At 37.8% G+C, this 22986-nt stretch overlaps 1 protein-coding gene across 2 annotated transcripts in view; it reads right to left on the bottom strand.

Moving 5' to 3' along the window:
• Positions 1-22986, bottom strand: part of lpgat1 (lysophosphatidylglycerol acyltransferase 1) — a 40857-nt gene that overhangs the window by 14809 nt on the left and 3062 nt on the right. For both annotated transcript variants that reach the window (XM_024290845.2, XM_024290844.2), the window contains exons 3-6: positions 11095-11213; positions 10504-10599; positions 7235-7514; positions 2183-2309 (exon numbers count right to left, since the gene is read on the bottom strand). In XM_024290845.2, coding sequence (XP_024146613.1) covers positions 2183-2309; positions 7235-7514; positions 10504-10599; positions 11095-11213 — 622 coding nt within the window. The remainder of the gene's footprint in view (positions 1-2182; positions 2310-7234; positions 7515-10503; positions 10600-11094; positions 11214-22986) is intronic.

Here is a 22986-nt window from a genome sequence, read left to right as displayed (position 1 = left end):
GATCAGAGCTTTATATTTCATCTTATCATTATGGATAAATACTCCACTCCAAGTCTGCATGTCATGAAAAGATCACAAAATGTCATCATCAGAAAACGCAGCAGAAAACGGCAGCGGCTGAAGCAGAAGGCTAACTTGGACACAAAGCTAGCTAGAAAGCTAACTTCCGGGATCAATAACTCTTTTAAAAACGCTTTAAACTGACAGCAAATATCTCTATTGGTTTGTCATAACTAAAACAACAACCTCTAAAAGTATTCCAACAGAAAAAAACTGTATTTTTTTTTCTTTTTAATGTGAAGCTCTTCATGCTGCAGACAGATGGCTAAACTGCAGCTGCTAACTGCTACATGCTAGCGCCATGATTTACCTCCTCAGGACCCGAGCTGTCCTTTGATATGCCTGTTTGATTTATCTGACAGAGAAATAACAGTTAAGAAAATTAAATACTGTGGTAATAAAACCGAAAATGTGATGTCTTAAGAACTTAAAAAAGAAGCACATATTCTTAAAAATAACTAAATAAATAAAACTAATAATGATATCAGCTATTCATGAGCACTCATCAAATTTTATGCTAAAACAAAGTCATAATTTTTTTTCAAGAATCTTAAAAGAGGACAGGAATCACATTTGGTCAAAAATGTTCAATAGCTCTAAAGACTTTGAAGCTAAAGTCACTAAACTTTATCACATGACTGATTATCACTTATATAACAAGAAAATTGTAATTTTTTCCTAGTTTATATTTGCTGTATTTTTACATGTTTATTAAAGCTACTTCACATAAGTGTTTTATTTAAGTTTTTAATGATAAAAGAAGGTTATTGAAATATAAATAAGGGTCAACACAAATCTGTTTCTTCAATTTATTCATGTTTTAAATGTCTTCTAAAAGTATCGGATCGGGACTCGGTATCGGCAGATACACAAAATCAAATGACTCGGAATCGGATCGGGCCCAAAAAAAAAACCTGATCGGGACATCCCTAACAAAAACCGAAAGAAAAGGAGCTTTAAAATATTTCTGAAAATACCAAATTTATCTAATATTTTTACTAAAATCTTTATTTTTTAGATCAGATGTTTAATTGTATTTTCTTTTTCACAGTTGAAATTAAATAACATGTTAAATTCTCAAAGTATTACTCTATTTTGTCCCGATAGTGAGATGGGATAAGAAAAAAAAGTGTAGTTTTCCCATGAAGTATTATTTGCGAACGGGACAAAATCATCTGCAAAGAATTTGACAATAACCAGGAGAAGCTTGAGATGTAAACGGAATGTCAATTAAGCAGACGACAGCATTACATATTTATGCCTTTTTTGTTTTGACATTTCCTAAAATCACCTAACCTTGAACGAACATTTCTGTTTAGTCATCTATTTTTATATTAAAACAAACGAAAAAAGGAAACTTTACAGTACAGCTGCTGATCGCAGTAGAGAGATTCAGAGTCATGATAACAAATGACAGACAGAGGAACTTGGAAAAGAGGAATTGCTGAATGTTTGAATGATTTGTATGAAAAAAACTCTAGAGCAGAGCATTAGCATGTAATGGACGAGAACAAAAGCTTCCTACTAACATGGCACTTTTTAAAGCAATTATTCAAATCCACATCACTGAGTTATGGCAGGGAAATCCACACCCTGAAATACTGAGTAAAGGTCACGAGAGAGGAAGAGAACTGACTGTTCCTGGACTTCTTTCACAGCTTTAACGCAGACAATGAACTTAAAAAAAAGATAATTTGATGGACAAAGTCTAAAGGCTGATGCAACAGAGCTTTGATGGGTTTAATTTTTAAATAAATTCAGCTTTTATTGCTGAAAGATAAAAGGAAATCAAACGTGACGTTTTAAGCTTGGGTGAAAATGTTGACATAAATCATTTAACACCTGTGACTTATAAACTTTTGTTTTCAAAAGATGAGATCAAACTTCAAAAGTTTACGTGCTGCAACTGTTAGCACCTTTGACCTCTATATGCATTTATGTCTTCCATAAAGGGCAGAAAATGAGCAACTGTTTGATAAAAATTGACAGAAAGTTCCTCTAATCCCAAACTCTTGAAATTATTTGACCTTGTAAAGCTACGATTTGTCAGAGAAAACTGAACGGTTCATCTTATCAGCAAACAGAAAAGCAGCTTTCAGAAGACAAAAGATTTGGTTCCTACCTGTAATGGACGTGTGTTACTGTGGGAGGCCTGTAGCCGAAGATCCAGGTCTGGATGTCCATCGGTCTGGCTTTGGGGTACGCTATAGTTACATCTATAACCCACTGCAGACCTTTATGTTTATTGGCTGTTGAGGACAAAAAAAACAAAACATGAGTTCATATTTGAAGACAAACTTTTCTTGATGATGGATGTGTGGGTATGACTAGTACAAATCCTTAAAATGATAACGTGGGTTTTTACAGCATATATTGTTATCTATAAAAGACACCTGTCCAGTCACTCTCCACTATGACCAAGACCAAAGAGGAAGGAGTGGCTTCATAAGAAGCCTTTCAAGGGTCCTGGAGTGGCCAGATCCAGATCTCAACGCCATAGAAAATCTTAGGAGTGAGTTGAAAGTCTGTGTTGTTCATCGAAAACATCACGGCTCTAGAGGAGATCTGCATGGAGGAATGGACCAAAATACCAGCAACAGTTTGTGAAGACTTAAAGAAAACGCTTGACTGCTGTATTGAGTTGAGCTTTTAATATAATTACAAATAAATTATAAGTCAAACAATGTGATTTTCTCTCATCTTTTTAATACTTGTATGTGTCTCTTTTTCTTATAGGATTGTCAACCTTTCTTTATGGATTGTAAAAGAGGCAGCAGACGAACTTTAAAAACTCTGGCGCTAAACAAATGCGGCTTATTTGAATACCTGGCAAAAGTGGAGCGCAGTACGCTGTTACTGTACAGCTGGCACTTCCCAATCAAAGTACACCGGTTTCTGTATGCAAAGCAGCTCTGCCATACCATGTGATATGAAGGAGGAGGGGGGGTTTACAGCTGACAGACACTATCTCCAGTGGAGTCGTGAGCCGTAAAACTACAGATGCTGTAAATGATTGATAACTCTAACATGTTCAAATGTGAATTTTTATGTAAGGAACATACAGGATGTTCCCAGAATTTTGATCATCTATAATAAGATTTAGTTTTGTTATTTTACTAATAGGATTAAAAAGACAACTTGCTCATTTTTTCTATAGTAGATTGGATACTTGATAACTGCTAACAAATATTTGTAGAACTCACTGTCACTTTGTTCAGGTAAAACATGGGGGACGATAAAACACTTGGAGCTTCCTGCTTCTGCCGTCACTCAAGACTCCAAGCTTTAAGTTTTTTTAATCAGGATGGTTATTTTTTACTGTGAGTGCAACAAAGATGTAATCAATCCGACACTTTGTTTATGCTTGCGTGGATCTCGCCTGCTTGTTAATTACCATCAGTGAGCGGCGTCTAATCCTGTTACACGGTTTGACTGCTGCTCGGGACGAGGGCCTTTAAGGCCGACGCGTCCTAGGAAACGCCTCTGCTGGAGGGAAGCTTGTTGGTTTAGGAAACCAGTTTACTTTTGACGTTTTTTTAAATGGAGGAGCAGAAGCTGATGGATTCACATGATTGGAGATGGGGAAATTAATCATCGTTGGTATCTCCAAGATATTGAATAAATATAAGAATAAAACAGTACTATGTGATAATGTCATAGTGGGAGAGTCTGAACCCTACCCTTGTGTGAAAAAGCCACTCACACCTGTCCCTCCCACCCAAGAACACCTGAGCATCACATGATCTGATCCATCCCCAATGACTCAGACATGTAAACAAAGTCTACAAACTTATCAGTGAACTCTGCTTCTGCCACCCTGTTTGCTTTTATCATTACTGTGCGTTCAGCTCGGGTGACGGTGCATGGCTCCGCCGCAGCAGTACACACATTTAAATCAAATCCTATTTTCTCCAAGTGGCCTATTTGTCTCCGAGTGAGTCAGCAAGCTCTGGGCACCACTGGAGAGCACGGTGGAGGGTCACGGGGAGAGTCTTTGATCAGGACGGAGAGGGATGCGCTCCTCTTTGTGTCTCATTTTTCTTGCTCAAGGTTTCAACACCATTAGCGAGATTCAAGAGGAAGGACGAGCCCCATTGCAGTGACCGTCTCTTCTGCTTGTGATTTGCTGAATGCAAAGGGGAAATGGGACGTGATCTGGATGCTTTTGAACATGATTAAAGACCATGTTTTTGGCGTTTTTCTCACGATGGAGGACATATAAAGAAAATGATACGTTCCTTTGTTCAAATCAGGAGCCGACATAAAAATAGAGTTGGAAAAAAAGCTTATTTGTTACGTAGAAAACCTGCTTTTCTCCATTCGGATTCATTCAGAACTGTAGCTCGAATATTGCTCGCCATTTTTCTTGCACGAGTAACGCTAGTTTGGCGGTGCAGCGGGCTGTGAGCTAGCGAGAGAGTGAGTAAACAGAGAACTCTCAGCAATGGTGAGGGGAAGGGGGGCGGTGTTGCTCTGTGCACACGTTCCCACCCACAACTCAAATTACTGATATGGGAAAAAATTGTATATGGCATTATAAATTAACAATATTGATACATATCACAATAAAGTTTATTTTTAGTTATTCTCTGAAAACAAAATGGACAAAAATGTCATAAATTACTTTTCTTTGACTATTTTTTCAAGTAACTGAATTGTCCCAAACATTTTTCTAAAGTGCACAACAGTTTCAAGTTTCTTAATAGAAAAACACATTTAAGCACAAAAGTTCAGCAATAAAAATAAACAAAAATGATAGAAACGATAAAAGAGCAATGGCACGATGGATACTTTTCTATCACCCACACGATATGTATCGTCATGTCGTCCAACACTAATTGAAAATAATACCTAACTACAGAAACTATGTCTATAACTATAGCCCTTTAACCCTTTAACTATCCAAAAAAGAAAAAGTAAACTACCCCAAAAAAAATTATTTTATTCTGCTGCTTATTGCCTTGCTACGGAACCCCTAAAGGGACATTAAAGTTATCTTTTTTTAACTAATTAGGGTCTCCGTAAAAAAATTTAATTTAAAAAAAAAAACTTTTTTGTCATTAACTGATGCGCACCAGATAGTAACTGTTGCACATCAGTTACTATTCAGAATTCTTTTTCTTGTTTTCTACTTTAATTTTTACAAAAAAGGTCTAGTTAGTGGCGGTGCACACCAGATAGTAACTTTTTTTTTTCAAGTGAATTAAAAAAAAAGTTCTGGTTACTAATTGATGCACACCATATAGTAAATGGTGTGCATCTGTTACAAACCAGATTTTTTTTTAAAATTATCATTTCAATTTTTTGAAAAAAAAAAAAAAATTTTTTCCCTTCAATTTCAATTTAGGGGCTTCGTACCTTGGGGAGTAATGCACACAATCAATATTTTTTAAAACAAAATCTAAATGTTTTCCACCCTTTGGTTGAGGAGGCAGTTAAAGGGTTAAAGTACTTCAAAAGATGAAAAAAAAAAAATACAAAAAAAGGCCACCATGCGATTATAATTACTCAAATGTAAAATATATCAGTTTAATCTCATCAAATGGTCACAGAGGAGACGTTTCCCTCTGGTGCTCCGACCAGCGCAGGGATAAGCGGACAGCATCTTGCAGCTCGTGCTGAGGCTGTAGGATGCAGAGCTGTGTTGGCAGACTTAGGGGAAGCTAAAGTCTCTGAGAAAACATTCTCAATAATGCTGGCCTAAACTCTCTGCAATTTACTATTAACGCAGCAAAGCCTTAAAATGGACTTTGAGCAAAAGCCAGGGGAGGGTCCGCGGGGCAAAGTGAGCGTGCCGGCCATGCGGGAATTGTTGATTTTGGGTTTAAGAAATTTCAGCTGAGGGAGCAGATATTCTGAGTTTTTCAGTAAAAACATCTGTTTTACTGTGAATACACAAATCTATTTAGAACTAAAGTTAAATATCCACTCCAAAAAAATCATGTTTTTAACACCGGGCACGGGGAACCATTGCTGGACTCTTCGCTACTGAGGAAATCCTGGTTAGTTTATTTTTCTCCATTTAGTAATCTAAATACCAGCGGATCTCTGATCTGAGGTCTAACACACATACAAATACCACGGTCATCCTCCATAAAACAAAAAAGATCGGTGGTCCTGCTAGAAAACGAGTAAATAGTGCAAAGTCTGAAGCTGTCATTGACTTTAAATAGACTATTAGGTCAGGCTAAACGTTCACTATTAAGAGTAAACTCACTCAGATCTTGTTCAAATCTTTTCTAGAAGTTCTCCTTTTTCAGCTGACAGCAATAATTTACAAGTGAAAAGTCACATCCTTGTTTTTCCAGCTCTGCTTGTATAATTGTAACAGACATTTATACCATTCCAACATGGCGTCCAACTTTGCGTATGCAACAAGCTAACATGCCACCTCTAGTGATACCAACAATCCCATCCACGAATCTCATTTCTAAAGAATTACGACAGAAAATATGTCAAAAAAACGACAGGTTTTCTGATTATTGGCTAAAAACTGCACAATCATAATTAAAAAATCCATTGTGAACAATTTTACAGCAGATAAAAATAAACAAAAATAAGAAAATATTTATCTTATATACCTAAAGAAACTCCTAACTAACATAGATCTTGAGTAGATAAATTTCAACCAAAAGTGGTTATGCACAATTGCAAAAAATATAAATATTTATTTCTTTCGATTTTTTTCCAAATAAATGGGACTAAAATTGTGACCGATAGCATGTTCATTCTTGTCTTCCAGCTGGTTGTATTTAGGGCTGGTCTCTAGGTGCAAAAAATTACACCCTTGCAAATCACCGCTGGGGTTTTCAGGAACATTGATGCAATTTCTGGTACCTCTGAGCACACGTCTCTCCATCCTCTGCTAGCGGGCCCCCTCTCGTTTAAGGAAGGACTCCAGAGGACAAGGGCGCGCGGAGGGATGATTTAAAGCTGCGTGCGTGAAGCACGCTTCACCCGACTTTTTTAACGGGAAAGCAACACTTGATCAAGAAGTGCAGTTTGCTGACTGGAGTGTAGGAGTGCATAGGGAGCGTGAAGGAAGAAGCAAAGCCTCTGCCAGGATTCTCCAGAAATAGAACGCTGCTTCCTCAGACTTAAAACTTTTATTAAAGAGGCAAATTCCTCTGCTCTTTTGTTTTGTTTTTTCTTCTAAAAAAATGGTTTCAGTTACCTGTTTGGTTTGTGGTCCTCGTTTCGCAGCCCAAGCTGCCGTTTTCCTGCTGGGCCGACAGGGTCTTCAGGATGACGTGGGTGGCCCCGAGACGGGGCAACGTCACGTGGGTCAGGTGGGGGAGAGAGTGCTTCTTGGCAAACGACTGGCTGGTTTCCCGCCTTTTTCTGAGGAAGCCACCCTCAGGGAACAGCACTATCCACTTCCTGTCCCGGCTGTGGTAATATTTATCCAGGTGATCTTTCAAGTAGACCAGCTGCTTGTCTCTGTGAGCTTTACCCTGAAAAAAAATGAAAGGTGTTTGCATCAAATATTTCAATTCAGAATTTTAAGTAATAAATGCATATTTATTGAGTTATCTTACTTCTTTTAATGTTTCTACGCATAAAAAAGGTTCAAAATATAACGTTATCTGTGATGGAGGAGAGACACTTGGTGTTTTAAGCTGCACAGCCCTGATCATGTCAAACATCGGCTGGCTCCGACAGCAACTGTTAGCATTGGCACTTCCTGCAAAAGCCCTGCCAAGTCAGATGTTGCTGTTTTTGGCTGCTGCAAACCTCGGTGTCAGTTTGGTTTTATTGTTAGACGATTTTATGAAACCGAGAAACGATGGAAGCAGCAGCACCGACATTCTATCAGAAAGCTCCTTAAGTCAAAAATTGCAAAAGTAAAAGTAGAAACAACTAATCGAAATGCGTGTTTTCAAGTATCAGCTTGTCTAAAATGGCTGTAAACACAGTGAGTGAACTCAGCTTTCATTTTTCTGTGTTCAGTGACATTCAAATCGTATTTCCATCAGACCTGCAGCAGTTTTCATGCTAAATACAACGGTTTCCATGTTCCTATGGAACATATTTGAATATTTTTTCTTACCACAAAGCCGTCTGGTCATAGAAAGTAGACACATTCTAAAAAAAAAAATCTACATTTTTTCCTTTTATTAAATAAAAGCAGCCCAAATGCATCATTTTTCAGAATAAAACTTCAAAAAAACATATAAATATCTATTCTGGTTCATACTAAAACGAACACGCTTTTAGTTTTTTAGCAAAATGAGAAAAAATGTACACTAACACATCGTATGTTCTCCTTTTGGTTCATTACATGTGATTGATTGGTTGCCAAATCTTCAGCCCACAACACTACATGTGTGAAAAAAACTGCGACCTTATGCTTTAGTGCTCCAGCTGACAGAAACTTTACCAGAAGTGTTAAACTCTGTGTTAACGTACAGCGAACGCCTACCCAGAGGGAACTGTTGGGGTTCTTTCTATTTAAAGAGCTCAGAGAGGGTTTGTTTTTTCTTCTAAACTGGCACTGTATAAATAAACCTGAGCATGCCGTTAGCATCACAGCTTCTGGAATGAGGCAAATGAGCAGAAATGTTTCAAAGAACTGATATTTAAAATATGGCGAAAATGAAATACATTTTTGTACAGGGCATGAAAGCAAACATGGCTGAAGGTTAAGTCTGAGGACAGCAGATGCTGTGGGAGACCTGGTCATCTGTTTGCAGTGTAGACATGTGGTGTGTTCTGGGGACAAATGTCAAAAGTGTACGCAAAAAAAAAAAAAAAACAGGCTTTCCACAACAACCCATCAGGCTGTCAACAGGCTCGGGGTGCTTCACCCTCGGCACAGAGCCGGATGTGAAATTCCACGGCACAGCACCGCCGCCGTGACCTACAAAAAAATAATAAATTTAATTCCCTCTTTTGCTGTGTAGCTCCGAATGTGAGAGATGAGAGAAAAGCCTTTTTTCATTCATATTCTGATTGAAACAATTTCAGAAGAAAACAGGGGCAACCCCGTCGGTGAAAAACTAAACCAGGTCTTATTTTAATCCACGTACAACAGGATGTTCCAGTTCCCGTGCTAAGAGGGATCCTGCGACACCAAATTAAAAAAGGGAGAGTAAGGCGGGAAAGAAGAGAAAAGCGGAAATGGCTGATACATTTTCATTCTTTTAAAATACATGAGTCATAATAAATAAAAATATCATCAAAACGTAAATTAGCCTTTAGCTGCCTCTACTTAGTCCGAACAAAAGGTCTGAACCAGCAATACCTCCTGCACTAACGTCCTTTAATAGTCGACTAATCAATGAATATTTTTTCAATTAGTCGACTAATAGGGTCATGCGTAAACTGGATGTTAAACACACATCATTAGCTTTAAACTTGAAGTGTTTAAGCTATACGCTAACTTAAAACTAAAGACAATTAGGTTGATAGTTTATTAAATCTTTAATGAATCTTTCTTTCTTGGTGCAGTGTGATTCAGGTGTTGTTCTTCTTCCCCCACTGCGGGAGCAATTTCAGATTCCAGATCTGTGCTCCTGTTCTTGGCCGTGGACCACCCCTCCGGCTCATCTTGGTAGGCCCCCACCTGTCCCCAAATCCTAACTGGCTGAACTCTGTTCAAATACGTAAGATAAGCTAATTCTTCTTTATCAATCTGGTAAATCGCCTCCCCTTCCTGGGAGACGATCTCTCCTTCATGTGGGTATCCCTACGGTTTCTTCTTTTTTCCTGGAATTTAGGAGTTTTTCCTTACCAGGATGGAGGACCCACGGGCAGGGATAACCAGTTTTATTTAGTCTGCTATTGTTCATATTTTATGACCGACCTTCTGCTTCTGTACAATTACCGGCATGAAGCCTCATGAGGCCTTTTTTTTGGGTAATATTGGGTTAAATAAAAAACAATTAAATTGAATTTCCTTCATTTGTTTCTGTGATTAAAACAAGACTTTGAGAGGTTGCACAGACGATGATTCCTCTTCAGCGTTATCATACTCAGTCACAATGTGACTCCTCTTCAGGTGCTTATACATAGCTGTAGTGTAAGAAACACAATTCTGCCTTGCAGATATTGCATTAGACACTTTTGTCTTTTATTTATTTATTTTTTAAGTTTCTGTTCGGGTTGTACATACATTTACTAATCGACTAATCTTGGCAGCCCAAGATGTCCTTCTCAGAGTTCAAACGCCTGCAGGAAGGCTAAACTCATGTCTGCCGTCAGGCAGAAAAGAAGCAAATTAGTTTCAACTACACATTTGAAGAGAAAACTGGCCTCCAGCTAGTTTTGAATTAAAGTTTGTTGTGGCTCAAAGGTCTTTGGTTAAAAAAAGGTGCTGACAAATGAGAGGAAACGGGTCCTCTGGTGACAGATTAGCTGACTTTCAGCTTAACGTGTCATCGGTCAAGATGAAACTGAGCGCTTTATGTTGTCAACTCAATGCAACAAGACAAAACTTCTTACCTGTCTAATGAAGAAGTCCCCATGAATCAGGGATACTAGGCCAAAGTTGGTGTACTTGAACACATGGTCCATCAACCACATCATTTTTCGTACCACCTGGAACAAAAACGAAGAACGTCTCTGATGAGTCCTGTTCCCTTTCAGTTCGTAAAAAAAAAACCTGCATCACCCCTGTGAGCATTTCTACCCTCATGACCTGTGTTGGTGCAGCTTTGGCTTACTGTCCTTTTTGTGCTAAGAGGATAAACTGGGCCAGGGATGCAGTTGTTGAGGCGGATCATGTCATGTTTGTGCAGTGCAGCATGGCAACTCCAGCACCACACAACACCAGAGCAAAAAAAAAAAAAACACTGCAGGCCACAAACAACACAGCTGCCTCATTATAGTTATAAAAATGTTTACCAGCACTGATGATTTTGGGTGCACTCTGACATTCCGAGTTTGTCATATTTTTTACGTTTGATGGCGCCAAACGTTAAGTAGCAACTGAAACACTTAAAATTCTGCAAGAGCAGCTGCTTAGTCGCCACACAGAAGTTCAACTCTTGACCTCGTAAATCTGCCCGCAGGAGAAAACCTTGCAGTACTTACCGTGCCTTTGTCTTGCAGGCACATCATGAGTGTGCAAACGTCACCCGTGGATTGGTGGTTGACGATGACCATGGCTGCTTCTTCAGAAATGGGCCGCACATCGTCGCCCCATTCTGTGACTGCAAAAGCAAAGAAAATATGCCCTTTGAAATTTTAAGTCTATTAGATTACTCTGATTTATCTCAGTTTTTGATGCAGCTTTCTATAATCTCCTGCAAAAAAAAAGACAAATTGTCAATGTTTGCCCTTTTTTAATATTCACAAGTGCTTTCTAGGTTTTCCTAAAACCTTTTTTCTTGCTCTAAACTGATCCAAACTCACCAAAAATGTCAAGGAGTCATCTATTTATAGGATGTCTATGCGTCTAACAAGAAAAGAAGTCGCTTGCATTAAGGTTAGCCTTTAATTCACATTGACAGAAGAGTGCGGAACATTTCTCTAACGTTTCGTTGGAGAGCAAAGGTTCAGAGGAAATCGTCTGCCATCTTAAGATACTTCATCCAAAAGAGCAACAGAGTCATAAAAAAATGAAATTACTAAAACTTTATCAGTTTTAAGAGAATGAAAGGAGCACAGAAAAGCACTTGTTGCTTCCTGTATTAATTCTGTTAAACTGCACTCCCTCCCAGCCGGAGTCAAAAAAAGGGAATAACCAGAAAACATAATTTCTCCATAAACAATGAATAAGCAGATTTTGACCAAACAAGGCCAAGGGGCGTGTCTCACTCCTTTACATGTGGCATATTTAAAGCATTATGATTAAGTAAAAAAATAATAATACCAAGTGATAAATATATAGACAAATCAGAGTGCAGCTACACCTTTACATCCCCATGGATAAGCAGAAGCAAGAAAACTGCAAACATGTGCAGAAACATCTGAACCAGCCTAAAAATAATCATCTAGATATTTAGATCTATAACTCAGATTCTATTTCTTTATACCAGAAGGTTGGAATAATGAAACGAGGGGCCTCATTTATGCAGCTCTCATGTTGTTACATCCAAAGCATAATGTGGAAACATGAATATTTAATGGCCGACTTGATCTCTCAAACAGGACATTGAGTCAGACATAACTAAAACAAAGTAGGTGTCATGAGGTGCTTTTAATATTTGTTGGATTTAGTGACAAACTGTGCACAACTGGGAGGCAAACAGACGCCTACTCATCTCAGCCCCAGCAGGCGAAAGAGCCTGCAGTTCAAGCTAACATGAGAAAGATAAGATAGAAAACAGGAGCCTGTTCATACCAACCCATGATCAAGGTGTGGACCGACAGTTGAAAGGTCAGAGTTGAGCGAGAAGGAAGTTTAGATTTACAATAATTAACGTGTGTGCCTCTTTCACATGATAAATGCTAATTATAGTGTATAATTTATGTGCACTCCCTCAGTTTGGTTAATTAATTGCGTTTTTATAAAAACTTCAAGACTGTAAGGTGTAACAGAGTCAAAGGACAAAAGCAAAATTGCTTTCCTGTATAATATTTAAGACCCATTCGAATAAAAATTGTCTTTTTGACGTCTTCTTGAAGCATTTTTCTTCCGTTTGAGAACATGAATTAAAAAATAAATAAGATTAACTGTGTTTCTGAGTATTTCTTTATTCAAATTGTCATGGATCCAATGGAAAAGGCTTATAGTTCTTATGCGCATACTCCAATCGGCAAGCCACAAGCTCCCTGCTCCACTCCATTCTGATGCATCCACTTCCAGACAAATAAATCCATAAATATGTCTTTGTTTTCCTTGACTGGCTTAAAACTGTACGGCTGAATAGCTTAGATATTGCTCGCCGTTTTTAATATTAGGCTGTAAGGGGCTGTAAGCTAGCGGTCGAGAGTGTAAAGTAAACTAAAGGGATCATGGGACATGAGAGCAGGCTTACTCTCTGCCAACAGACTGGCAAATTTCCGAGGAACTCCTGCTAGTCTGTAAAAACTATACTTTTATCATGACCAAAAACGGCATAATCATAATTAAAAACACAATTATAACCACTGAGAACTCATATTTTGTCATTAAGATTAGTCTGTATGATAAAATATTACCTCTTAAGGCAACAGATTGAAGCATTTAATACAATTTATCTCATTGAAATAAATAAAACAGTGACACAAGATATCAAAAAATGACCCCAAAACATGATTTAGTGGTAAAGTGTTGTTGGCAGCAGCCAATCCTGTTTCCACTGCTCTTTTTTCTGTTGTTTAATGCCATAACTGAATGAAAAAGCACATTAATTTAGTGATCATGTGATGAAAAAATTAAGAAAAGAGGGCAAAATTTAAAGGAATTTCAACAATTTAAAGTCATATAAAACATAAAGCCCCCCTGCTACTGTGATGCTACTGTAAGGTGACATTGTGCCACAAATCTCATTTTTTAACCTCTGGATCACACATACGAGTCTTTTAGCTATCTGCATATCTACTCAGAGTCTCGTCTGCTTGTTCTTGACAGTCCCTGCCACCATCATTGATAATATTTTAGGATTCAAGAAAGAAACATCTCTATATTGTTTGTTGGTTTGGCCTTGTAGCTTTGCAGAGGAACAATTATCATTCTAAAAATCGAATTAAAGCTGACATCATAAATGCTGTTCTTTTTATCAAAAAAATTATGTTGAACTTTTGAACCAAAACAGGAAAAAAATGCTTGTTTTTCTCTTTTTTGTCTAATTTGTTAATATCTAGTTGACATAATTAGATTTTGTCAATTAGAGTAGTCTAATTTTTACAGTTACATATAGGCTTAAAATGTCATCTGTTTATGGTAATATAAATTGTTTTTTTGCAAAAAAAATGTATTAAACACAAAATCTGGTTTTAAAGCATTTGAATAACTCAAAAAAAAATCATTTATGACAAATACTGCAATACACAATTTTAAATAAATAAACCTAAAAATATCCATGAATCTATTTCATTTTAGCCAATTTTACATCCACAAATTATTGTAGAGTTCATCAATATCTCATTGTATTTGCCTCTTGGGAGAAAAAAAATAAAGAAATATTTTTTATTGTCTAAACTGCTGCACAGATGTCTAGCCATATATTCAGATGACAGAATTGTAAGAACTCTCGCCAACATCAAATCTTTGCAAAAAGATCTGGTAAGAAACAAGACAAATTGGGCCTCAATTTCACCTTCAGTCCCCTTAAGAAGAAGATAAATCCTCCAGGGAATAGGAATCCAGAGCACGCTTTGGAAAAAAAAAAACAAATCTAAAAAAATGACACATCTGTGACACTCGGACTGGGGTGTGTAGGATGTCCGCACCCTGAAGGCAATGTCATTTCATATGGAGCACGCCTTCATGCTTTCTGTTCTCCACCGTTGCAGGAGAAGAGCAGAAATGATATCACAAAGATGGGTCATCTGTCAGATAGGATACATTAGGGAAATTGTCTTTGAGAAATGACACAGTTTGTGCAGCAGGATGACGGCTATGCTGCTGGCACACTGTTTAATCCTGTATCTGTAGTCAGCTAAACGGTGTACTGCTGACCTTGCCACTCATGCCTTCATTCTCCAGGAGAGCGAAAATCAACTTGGAGATGTGCAACGATTTACAAAGAGACAATCTGAAGCTCCTTGTGGTTTTAGAATAATCCTAATCTGAAGAGACAGTGTTCAGGACAATGGTTTCTGCAAGGGAGAAATAAAAAAACAAGATCGTGTGTGTAGTGATCATAATAAAATCAAGACTTCAGGCAAGAATTAGGCTTTTACAGACATAATACTCATTACAAACACATTGTTTGTGGTCTGAAAGGGCTTTCCAGGCATGACAAGACCCTCCAGATTTAAGAAAGCACTGGTGTTAATTTATAAACTATGACACCACTTCCTTCCTTCCTTTGAATCTAGAAGCAGAGAGCCTCAAAATGGTTTTTATTTGTTGTCATTTTCTCACTTCAACCAATTACGTCTGTGGTCTCTCTGTAAGTATAAATAAGACAAACCATGAGCCATGACACGTTTGCTATGATCAAACAGCTGTTAAATAGTTTTAGGTGAAATGCTAGAGTCATACGCATCAAAAACATGACAAACACGAAATCTATATTAGTCTCAATTGGATTAAGAAAATAGCTGAAGACACAGAAAAAATATATATATCAATTATTGTTTCAAAAATGTAGATGGTTTGATCTGCAAACAGATCCTTTTTAATGTATTTTATTTGATTTTATGATAAGCGCTTTGAGCTTCCTCTGAACGAAAGGTGCTATATAAATGAATAAAGTTTGAAGTTTGAAGAGATGAAACAATATCTAATGCTAAATAAATGTCAAAAAAATACTTTATACTGTTGATGATATGTTATCTAGAACAAAACAACTTCAACACTATCAATAAACAACCAGCTAATACAAAATGAAATATCTAAAATAGTGTTTTTTGTGTTTTCTTGTCATTTTTTCTGACTATGGAGGACATATATATAAAGAGAATTAAGCTTAAAGTTCCATTTCTGATCATTTCTGAGTATTACTGGAAAGCTTCTATATTGCTCACTACTTCACTGCTTCACTGGGGCTGTTAGCTAGCGGGAGAATGCGTAAATAGCTCTCTGTTTACTAGTGCTGCCACAAATAGTTGACTGATCACCGATTATTTTTTCCGATTAGTCGACTAATCAGGTCATGTGCAAACTGGATGTAAAGCACACATCTTAACCATCATTACCTTTAAACGAACTAAAAACTAGATATATAGCATTACCTCCGACAATGCTAGTGTGATATTGATGCTGATATTGATAGCTAAAATTGCTGAAGCTGAAAGCCGGCTAAAATATTAGTTAAATGTAGAATTAGCCTTAAAAAAACTAAAAAAAAAAAAAAAGCCTAAGTTAGCCAAAACAGCTAGCATGCAGCTGAAACATTAGCTACACTTCCAAATAGCCTAAAAAACAAAACAAAAAAAGCCTAAATTAGCCAAAATAGCTAGCATGTAGCTGAAATATTAGCTAAACTTCAAAATAGCTTAAAAAACATACAAAAAAGCCTAAATTAGCCAAAATAGCTAGCATGTAGCTGAAATATTAGCTAAACTTCAAAATAGCCCAAAAAGTCTTAATAAATGCCAAAATAGTCCAAAAGTTAACATGATGCCATAATAATAATATAAAGTAACGACTAATCAACTATTAAATTAGTCGTCGACTATTTTAATAGTTGATTAGTCGTCGATTAGTCGACTAATCGTGGCAGCCCAACTGTTAACCCTTGAGCTATCCCTAGCACGTCTACAATAAAAGTGGGGTCATCTGGACCCCACAGGACAGCACACTGAACTTTTTTTTTCAAGGATTTTTTTTTTCATCTTCACTGGTGTCCGTGGCAGACATGAAATCCTGTCCATCTTTGTCCCTCTTTTTCCTGGAGGGATCACACATCAATATAAGGGTCGTGTCATCTGGACCCCATAAGATAGCACAATGATGGGAAACAGGGGTTGATTGATACCAATAGTCCCGCCCACAACTCAGAAGCAAATTTATAATGAACTATTGCCGCTCTGCAGAAACTATGTCTCAGAAAATTACTGTTTTTTTTTTATTATTTTGGCAAAAAAAAGCATAATAATAATTAAAAGATAACTTGGAATGCTTTGAAAATAGCTCAAAAGCTTATCGGAGTGGGTCACAATATTTACTCTGCAAAATCGTGAGCGTATCTCTAATGATAAGCCTGGAGCAAAACCATATCAAATTGGCAAACACATCAGACAAAAAAAAAATAAGTAAACACAAACACTGCCAAGAGTTTCTCAGAAACTTCTCCCTTGGAACTTCAATTCTGGTCTAAAAAAAGTCTGCAAAGATAAAGTGCTTAAAATTTGATCAACACAACAAGGCAGTGTGCTTTTTTTTTTTTTTTGCTAGATAAAAAAGAGCTCTTTGCAGCTGGGATCTGACAGCACATGAACATGCTAGACGTAATTAGCTCAGGGCCTTCTATGTGAAGACCTCCTACAATAATTGCAGGAAGAATGTTACCGGGTTAAAATTAAAAGCGAGCCAATTCACTGACCTCATTTCTGAGCTTCTGATTTGATGCTAACTGTTTGAAATCCCCGTTTATTTTGGCCATTGCGTAAGAGCAACATGGTACTCTACTGCCCGCCGCAGAGATGCTAGAGTATCTGGACGCCGGGGAATTCGGCATCAGCGTCCACTTTCCAGGAACAAAAGAGATGGTAATTCCCATTCATGCTATCACCGTCTCATCTGAACATGAGCTGCACGGCCATTAGGCCAAGATCTTCTCTTGTATTACAAGACAAGAACATGTCAGTGCCCCCCCCACTGTTAATATGCGTACATGCTCTAAACACATTAAACATTTACAGTCCGTCCCACATCAAAGTGAGCTCTCCATAAATAACAGCTCTTGAAAGTGCACAGAGCTGCTGCTGAAACAGCAGTTTTTCAAGCATGTTTTTGTCATTGTTCAGTGATTCATAAACAGGATTCTGACAGGCAGAGAAATGACTCAAAATATCTGACATCCATTCCGGATATGAAGGAGGATGACAACAACACCAACTATGACAGTGGTCTTCTCCCGGAGTAATTCAACAAGAGTTTAGTTGTATGAAGTACAGATGTGTCTCACAGCTAAAGCCAACTTAAAGGAACAGAATGGAAACGGAACATACAATTATACATGTATCATGAGGTGTTGTAAGGATAAAGTTACACAAGCTTATAACATATGGGTGATACTGTTGTACGGTGCTCTTACACCACACTCTAGTCATTAGTAGGGTATGAGTATTGGATACTCGCTCACTGCAAGTAAATGCTGCATGCACGGGGTGCACAGGTGATATGGAAGTACCTGTAGGACGACCACACAAACTAATTGTCTAATTTCCTAATTTCCAACAGTCAGATTGCATGAAAGGAGAAGACAACGGGCGCACATTTATCACTTGAATAGGACTAATTGGCCTTCTGCACAGTTAACAAGATGTGGGAGGGTTAAAGAAATCAAAAATCTGTATGACGACACCTACGTCCCCCCCACTGAATTCATACAGAGAACTGGACAGAGTGGCCGCTTGTGTTACAAACAGGAAGTACCTGCTGGTCCCAAGAAGCTAAAATCCCATAGACTTCTATTGAGAACTAACAGCTATTACTCAGTCAGAATAACCACTTTTGCTCTTCTATGTTTTTACTAATCCTATTTTTTTCATTATATTTTTGCTATAGTGCAAGTTATAAACGGACCAATCAGATAACTCAATATAAATAGGTGGCCCTGCGTAGAATGTTCAAAGAATTTCATTGACAGATTCTCTTGACCCCACTTACAGTGGAAGGGGTGTGGCTTTCTAACATGCTCACTACTGACTGGAGAAAGTGGTTGCCGTAGAAATGTAGACTAAAGCTGCGTTCACACCCAATGCGATTTGTGCGTCAAATATGTGTTGGCTGCCTCTTCTTTGCCACGTGGCGAATGCGTGTCGGTAGCCTGTCAAAAAAAATGATTCTTCAGCTTGTTGGAGGAGCTACCCAGTGAACATTTCAATGTGGGCCCCATATGGTTTACCTTTGGGCTGAATTGGTCCACCAATTGAGCCCAAAGGTAAACCATATGGGGCCCACAATAAAATGTTTACTGGGCACCAGCTAATGTTTTTAGCCTGATTGCTACATGGAGCTGTGTCTGTGGATATCTCATTTACAATGTATGGAAGACACGGATGATGTTGAGAGATCAGGTTTTTGAATAATGAAGAGTTCTTCAAAAACATTGGTAATGGGTTCTTGTGATCATGCTGAGATTCTCCTGGTACCGGGACCTTCACTCCAGCTCTAGGGGCAGAGTCTGTATGACAGCTGCTTCCTCAGTGTTTCTGTGAAGCTGTGTCTCTTTAACCCAGTTTGAAGGCTCACTGTCCCGCATTAACCCGAGAGGGGAAATATAAAAACAAAAATAAAATTAGGGGACTTTTTTTATTGTTTCGATGAAAATAAGACAAATATCACATAATTTAGGAGTCCAGAGCTCCGTTGGCCCCCTGATGGCTCTCTGGCCTGCAGATAGAGACCCACCGTGGGTGGCGACCTGTCCAGGGTGTATCCCACCTCTGCTCAACAGTAGCCGGGACAGGCTCAGGCAACCCCGCGGCCATAGTGAGTTAAGAAAGTGGATGGAAGTTCAGGACAAACACACTTGAATGATTGGATTTGTAGTCTACCCGCTAATCAAGTCACTGAAAACGTCACATGCCCAAAGCTGAGTCCCTGATTGGTAGATGCGATGCTGCAACCTCGTCAAAATTCAGATATCTGAACTTTGGTCGCACTGTCTAATTTGCACCACACGACTCAAATCACACCGCTTCCAGTCCGCAGGTCGCCACAGAACCGCAGATTGCATCTGCACCATTGACTTAACATTAAAAGTGGCCGACTCTGCGAATTGTGTTCGATGTGAACGCAGCTTAAGACCAACATGGAGCAATCCTGAAGACATCTTGTTCCAACATGGCGATGGACATATCGCGAAAAAATGGTGACTAAACTGACTTGATTTGGTTAATTTTCTATGGGTGACATCTCACTGGTTCTGTCCAGTTCTCTATATACAGTCAATGCATCCCCCTTATTTATCCTTACATGTTGTATAAGGGTTTACTATAAACTGACGTCCGCAGCATGCCTTAATTGTTGACAGATTACAAGCCAACAACAAGACAATTTCACAACAACAGTATATGTAAACTGGCATTAAAAGAAAATCGGTCCAATTCCAAAATAATATCTCATCTTACAAGCCAAAATCAATTCAAATTGATTAAATCTGTTCATCTCAGTAAATAATCTAATCTGAAAACCTGCAGCTGTTATTTCAGGACTGTCAAGAAAACGTCAAACATGAGCGGAAGAACACATCCCAGTTCAGATGTTTAATTCAATCAGCCGATGACGCTTCTGTAAAAAGTCCAGCCTGAGAGGCAGACGATCGTGTTTCAATGTACTTCAGCTCACACAACCCAACACCCACTAATCCTGCATCTGATTACATCTGTGCCATGAACACTCACAAACAATACAAGCACAGTGATGATGAGTGGATTCCTCACCTGATGCAGGCCTTTACAAATATACTTAAAAGAGAGTCTTTTGCCTTTTTTTTTCCAAACCAAAGTCACCTGCGTTTATTTATAAAACGGTCAGACTAAGAAACAAAATCAAAAATGACAAATAGCACTGAAGATGAACCCGACAGGGGAGGTTCATGAGTTATAATTACCATTGTTGGCTGCAATATGACGACAAACCACAAAATATATTTATTTTTGCTGACAAAATCAACAAAATTAAAGCAAATTTGAGCTCCATATTTAGGTCAAAATCTGCTTCTGGCAAATATCGGAACTGAAGATGCCTTCTTCACAACAACGTAGCTCTTTAAACCTCGTGTAAGGATCTGATAGACAACAGTAAAATGCCATTAGCTTATATAATAAAGTAAAAAGAAAAAAACAACACGAAGTGAGCTTGGTCAGAGGTTTATGATGCGCTGTGCAGTCGAGCCATCACGTTAGCAGCAGCCGTGATGCGATATTCTGTCGGCCTGAGTCACGGTGGAGTGAAGTAAAACAAGCATCTTCAAATGGATGCAGCCAAGTTGTCTTAGTCACAGTTGAATGACTACAACAAATATAGTGAGGTAACTGGAAACTGAGATACCCCTGACAAATCAGCTTTCTACCACTATTTGAACTACATTTGAATTAAATAATTATTTCATTTCCTACAACGTTCAATCAGGAAAAACTGCTCCTCCCACAACTGTGGCTAATAAGGAACGCAGTTCAGTTAGAGGCAAGTTCAAGAAACTTTAGATGATAAACCCTAAAAGGCTAAGAGTTCATTGACCTCCATCGTTTGACTAACGATTCAGATTAAACACGTCTGACAAAGTGCAGCCGCTGATAAAACCGCCTCTGATATCGTCAACCACCACCGCTTCCAGGGTGAAGGTGGTGGTGGTTACTTCCCGTTTGATCTTTGACCAAATTATCTTGATTCTGGGAGCCGTTAATGTTCCTCAACACAAAGAACGCAAAAAAATACATTGACTTTAACCAAAGTGACATGTAAACTGACACATAAATGAACCTAAAACATTTGTCAAAATACTTTTTAATGTTTTCTTTTCTTGCTACTCCAAATTCTATTCTAATCTAATTTTCCATATGCCTCATCACGAGTACAGCTGGGCTGATAAAATCGATTAATCAATCTAAGGTTAATAGATCAATAATTGATCCATACAAGTAGAGATCGATCTAATGCTGGGGTGTCAAACTCAATCACACGGGGGGGCAAAATTCAAAACACACCTTAGGTTGTGGGCCGAACAGGAAAAACATTTTTAATACACTAAAACTAAAATTTTAAAACTTTTAAAAAATATTTTTTAACGCAACTATGAATAATAAAAAGGCAGGAATATTATTCCAGAAATAAATCAACTTAAACCTTAAATAACTTTCAATATTTTACTCTCTATATAAATATATTTTGTCAACTTAAAAATTAATGTAAGATAACATTAATAACAATAAAATAAAAATGATCTGGAGGGCCGGATAGAATTACCTAGCGGGCCGGATCCAGCCTTTGACTCATGTGATCTAATGCATAATGCTAAATTTTGCTAGCTTGATGCTAACGTATAATAGGATTTTCCATAGGGCGGCTAATGCTAATGATCGGTTGACCTAAATATACATTGCTGACTAAAACTAAGATCTTTACAAACTCATAGGCATGAATTTTCAAAACTGTGTAAACTCAAAATTGAATTGAACCCGATTATATAAAAAGAAGAATAAAAGTCTCCAAAGTTTTATTCCAAGTTTCATTTGTTCTTGGGTAAGTGAATAGAACGTCTATTATTTTCAATTAAAACTTTATGTAAATACCTCTAATTTATATTAAATCCTTCCATCGAGTGTCCAGCTGATGCCCTAATATTGCATGAGGAAGGAGTCTGTTATTTACTGATACTTTGAAAGCACAACACTCAGCTACACCTTCTTTTAGCTCAATGTTTCCAAACCCCTTGCTGATGGCCACAAAAACTTTATTGATTTTTGCAATTAACAGGCCCTTATTTTGAAAAGTGTTTTTTTTTTTAATTGAACACATTATAACCATCTTTGGTATTAAAAAACTAATTACTGATTTGGATTTTAAGACTCATTTTGATCTCCGAGGGCTTTAACTTAAAGCTGGATGCATTTCATGAACGTTTCTGAACTGTAATGACATTAAAAAAATATATTACGTGGCATAATACTTTGGTGGCGCTTAATAACTGATGAACCGCATAGAGGATTACGCATCATCTGTGATATTTGAGAGTTTAAATGTCACATTTGCTCAAACAATATACACCAATATAATGCTGCTCGTGCTGTAATGATAACTGAAGCTTTGCTGGAAAACATTTTTTTTGTAAAAACAAACCTCCCTAATGGACGCATTTTTAAAGAATTATCTCGTTTTTAGGCAAGAGATGTTACGAAACATTCACAGGAAATGGACCAACATTACATCCTTTACTGTGTATCTACTGCACAAAAACGCTGAGTTCATCGGCAGTTTTTCATGGGGTGAAAACGTTTAATTAAGCCCCGTTGTCCACTGTGTTCAATGGTCATTTGTAAGCATTTTGCTCACACTTCAGTGCAACTAAACACCACTAAAGCAAGAGATATTCAACAAGAGGAAACCACAAGCACTGGGATGTTCTGCTGTGTCATGTAACACGTCTCAGACAAACTTGACTACCCTCCTTCTGTTTAGGTATAATTCCTTGACCCAAGTTCACAATGCTCTGATAGAGT

The sequence above is a fragment of the Oryzias melastigma genome, linkage group LG24 (assembly GCF_002922805.2).
Source record: "Oryzias melastigma strain HK-1 linkage group LG24, ASM292280v2, whole genome shotgun sequence".
NCBI classification, from domain to species: Eukaryota; Metazoa; Chordata; class Actinopteri; order Beloniformes; family Adrianichthyidae; genus Oryzias; species Oryzias melastigma.
This window is presented reverse-complemented; position numbering and strand designations above follow the sequence as displayed.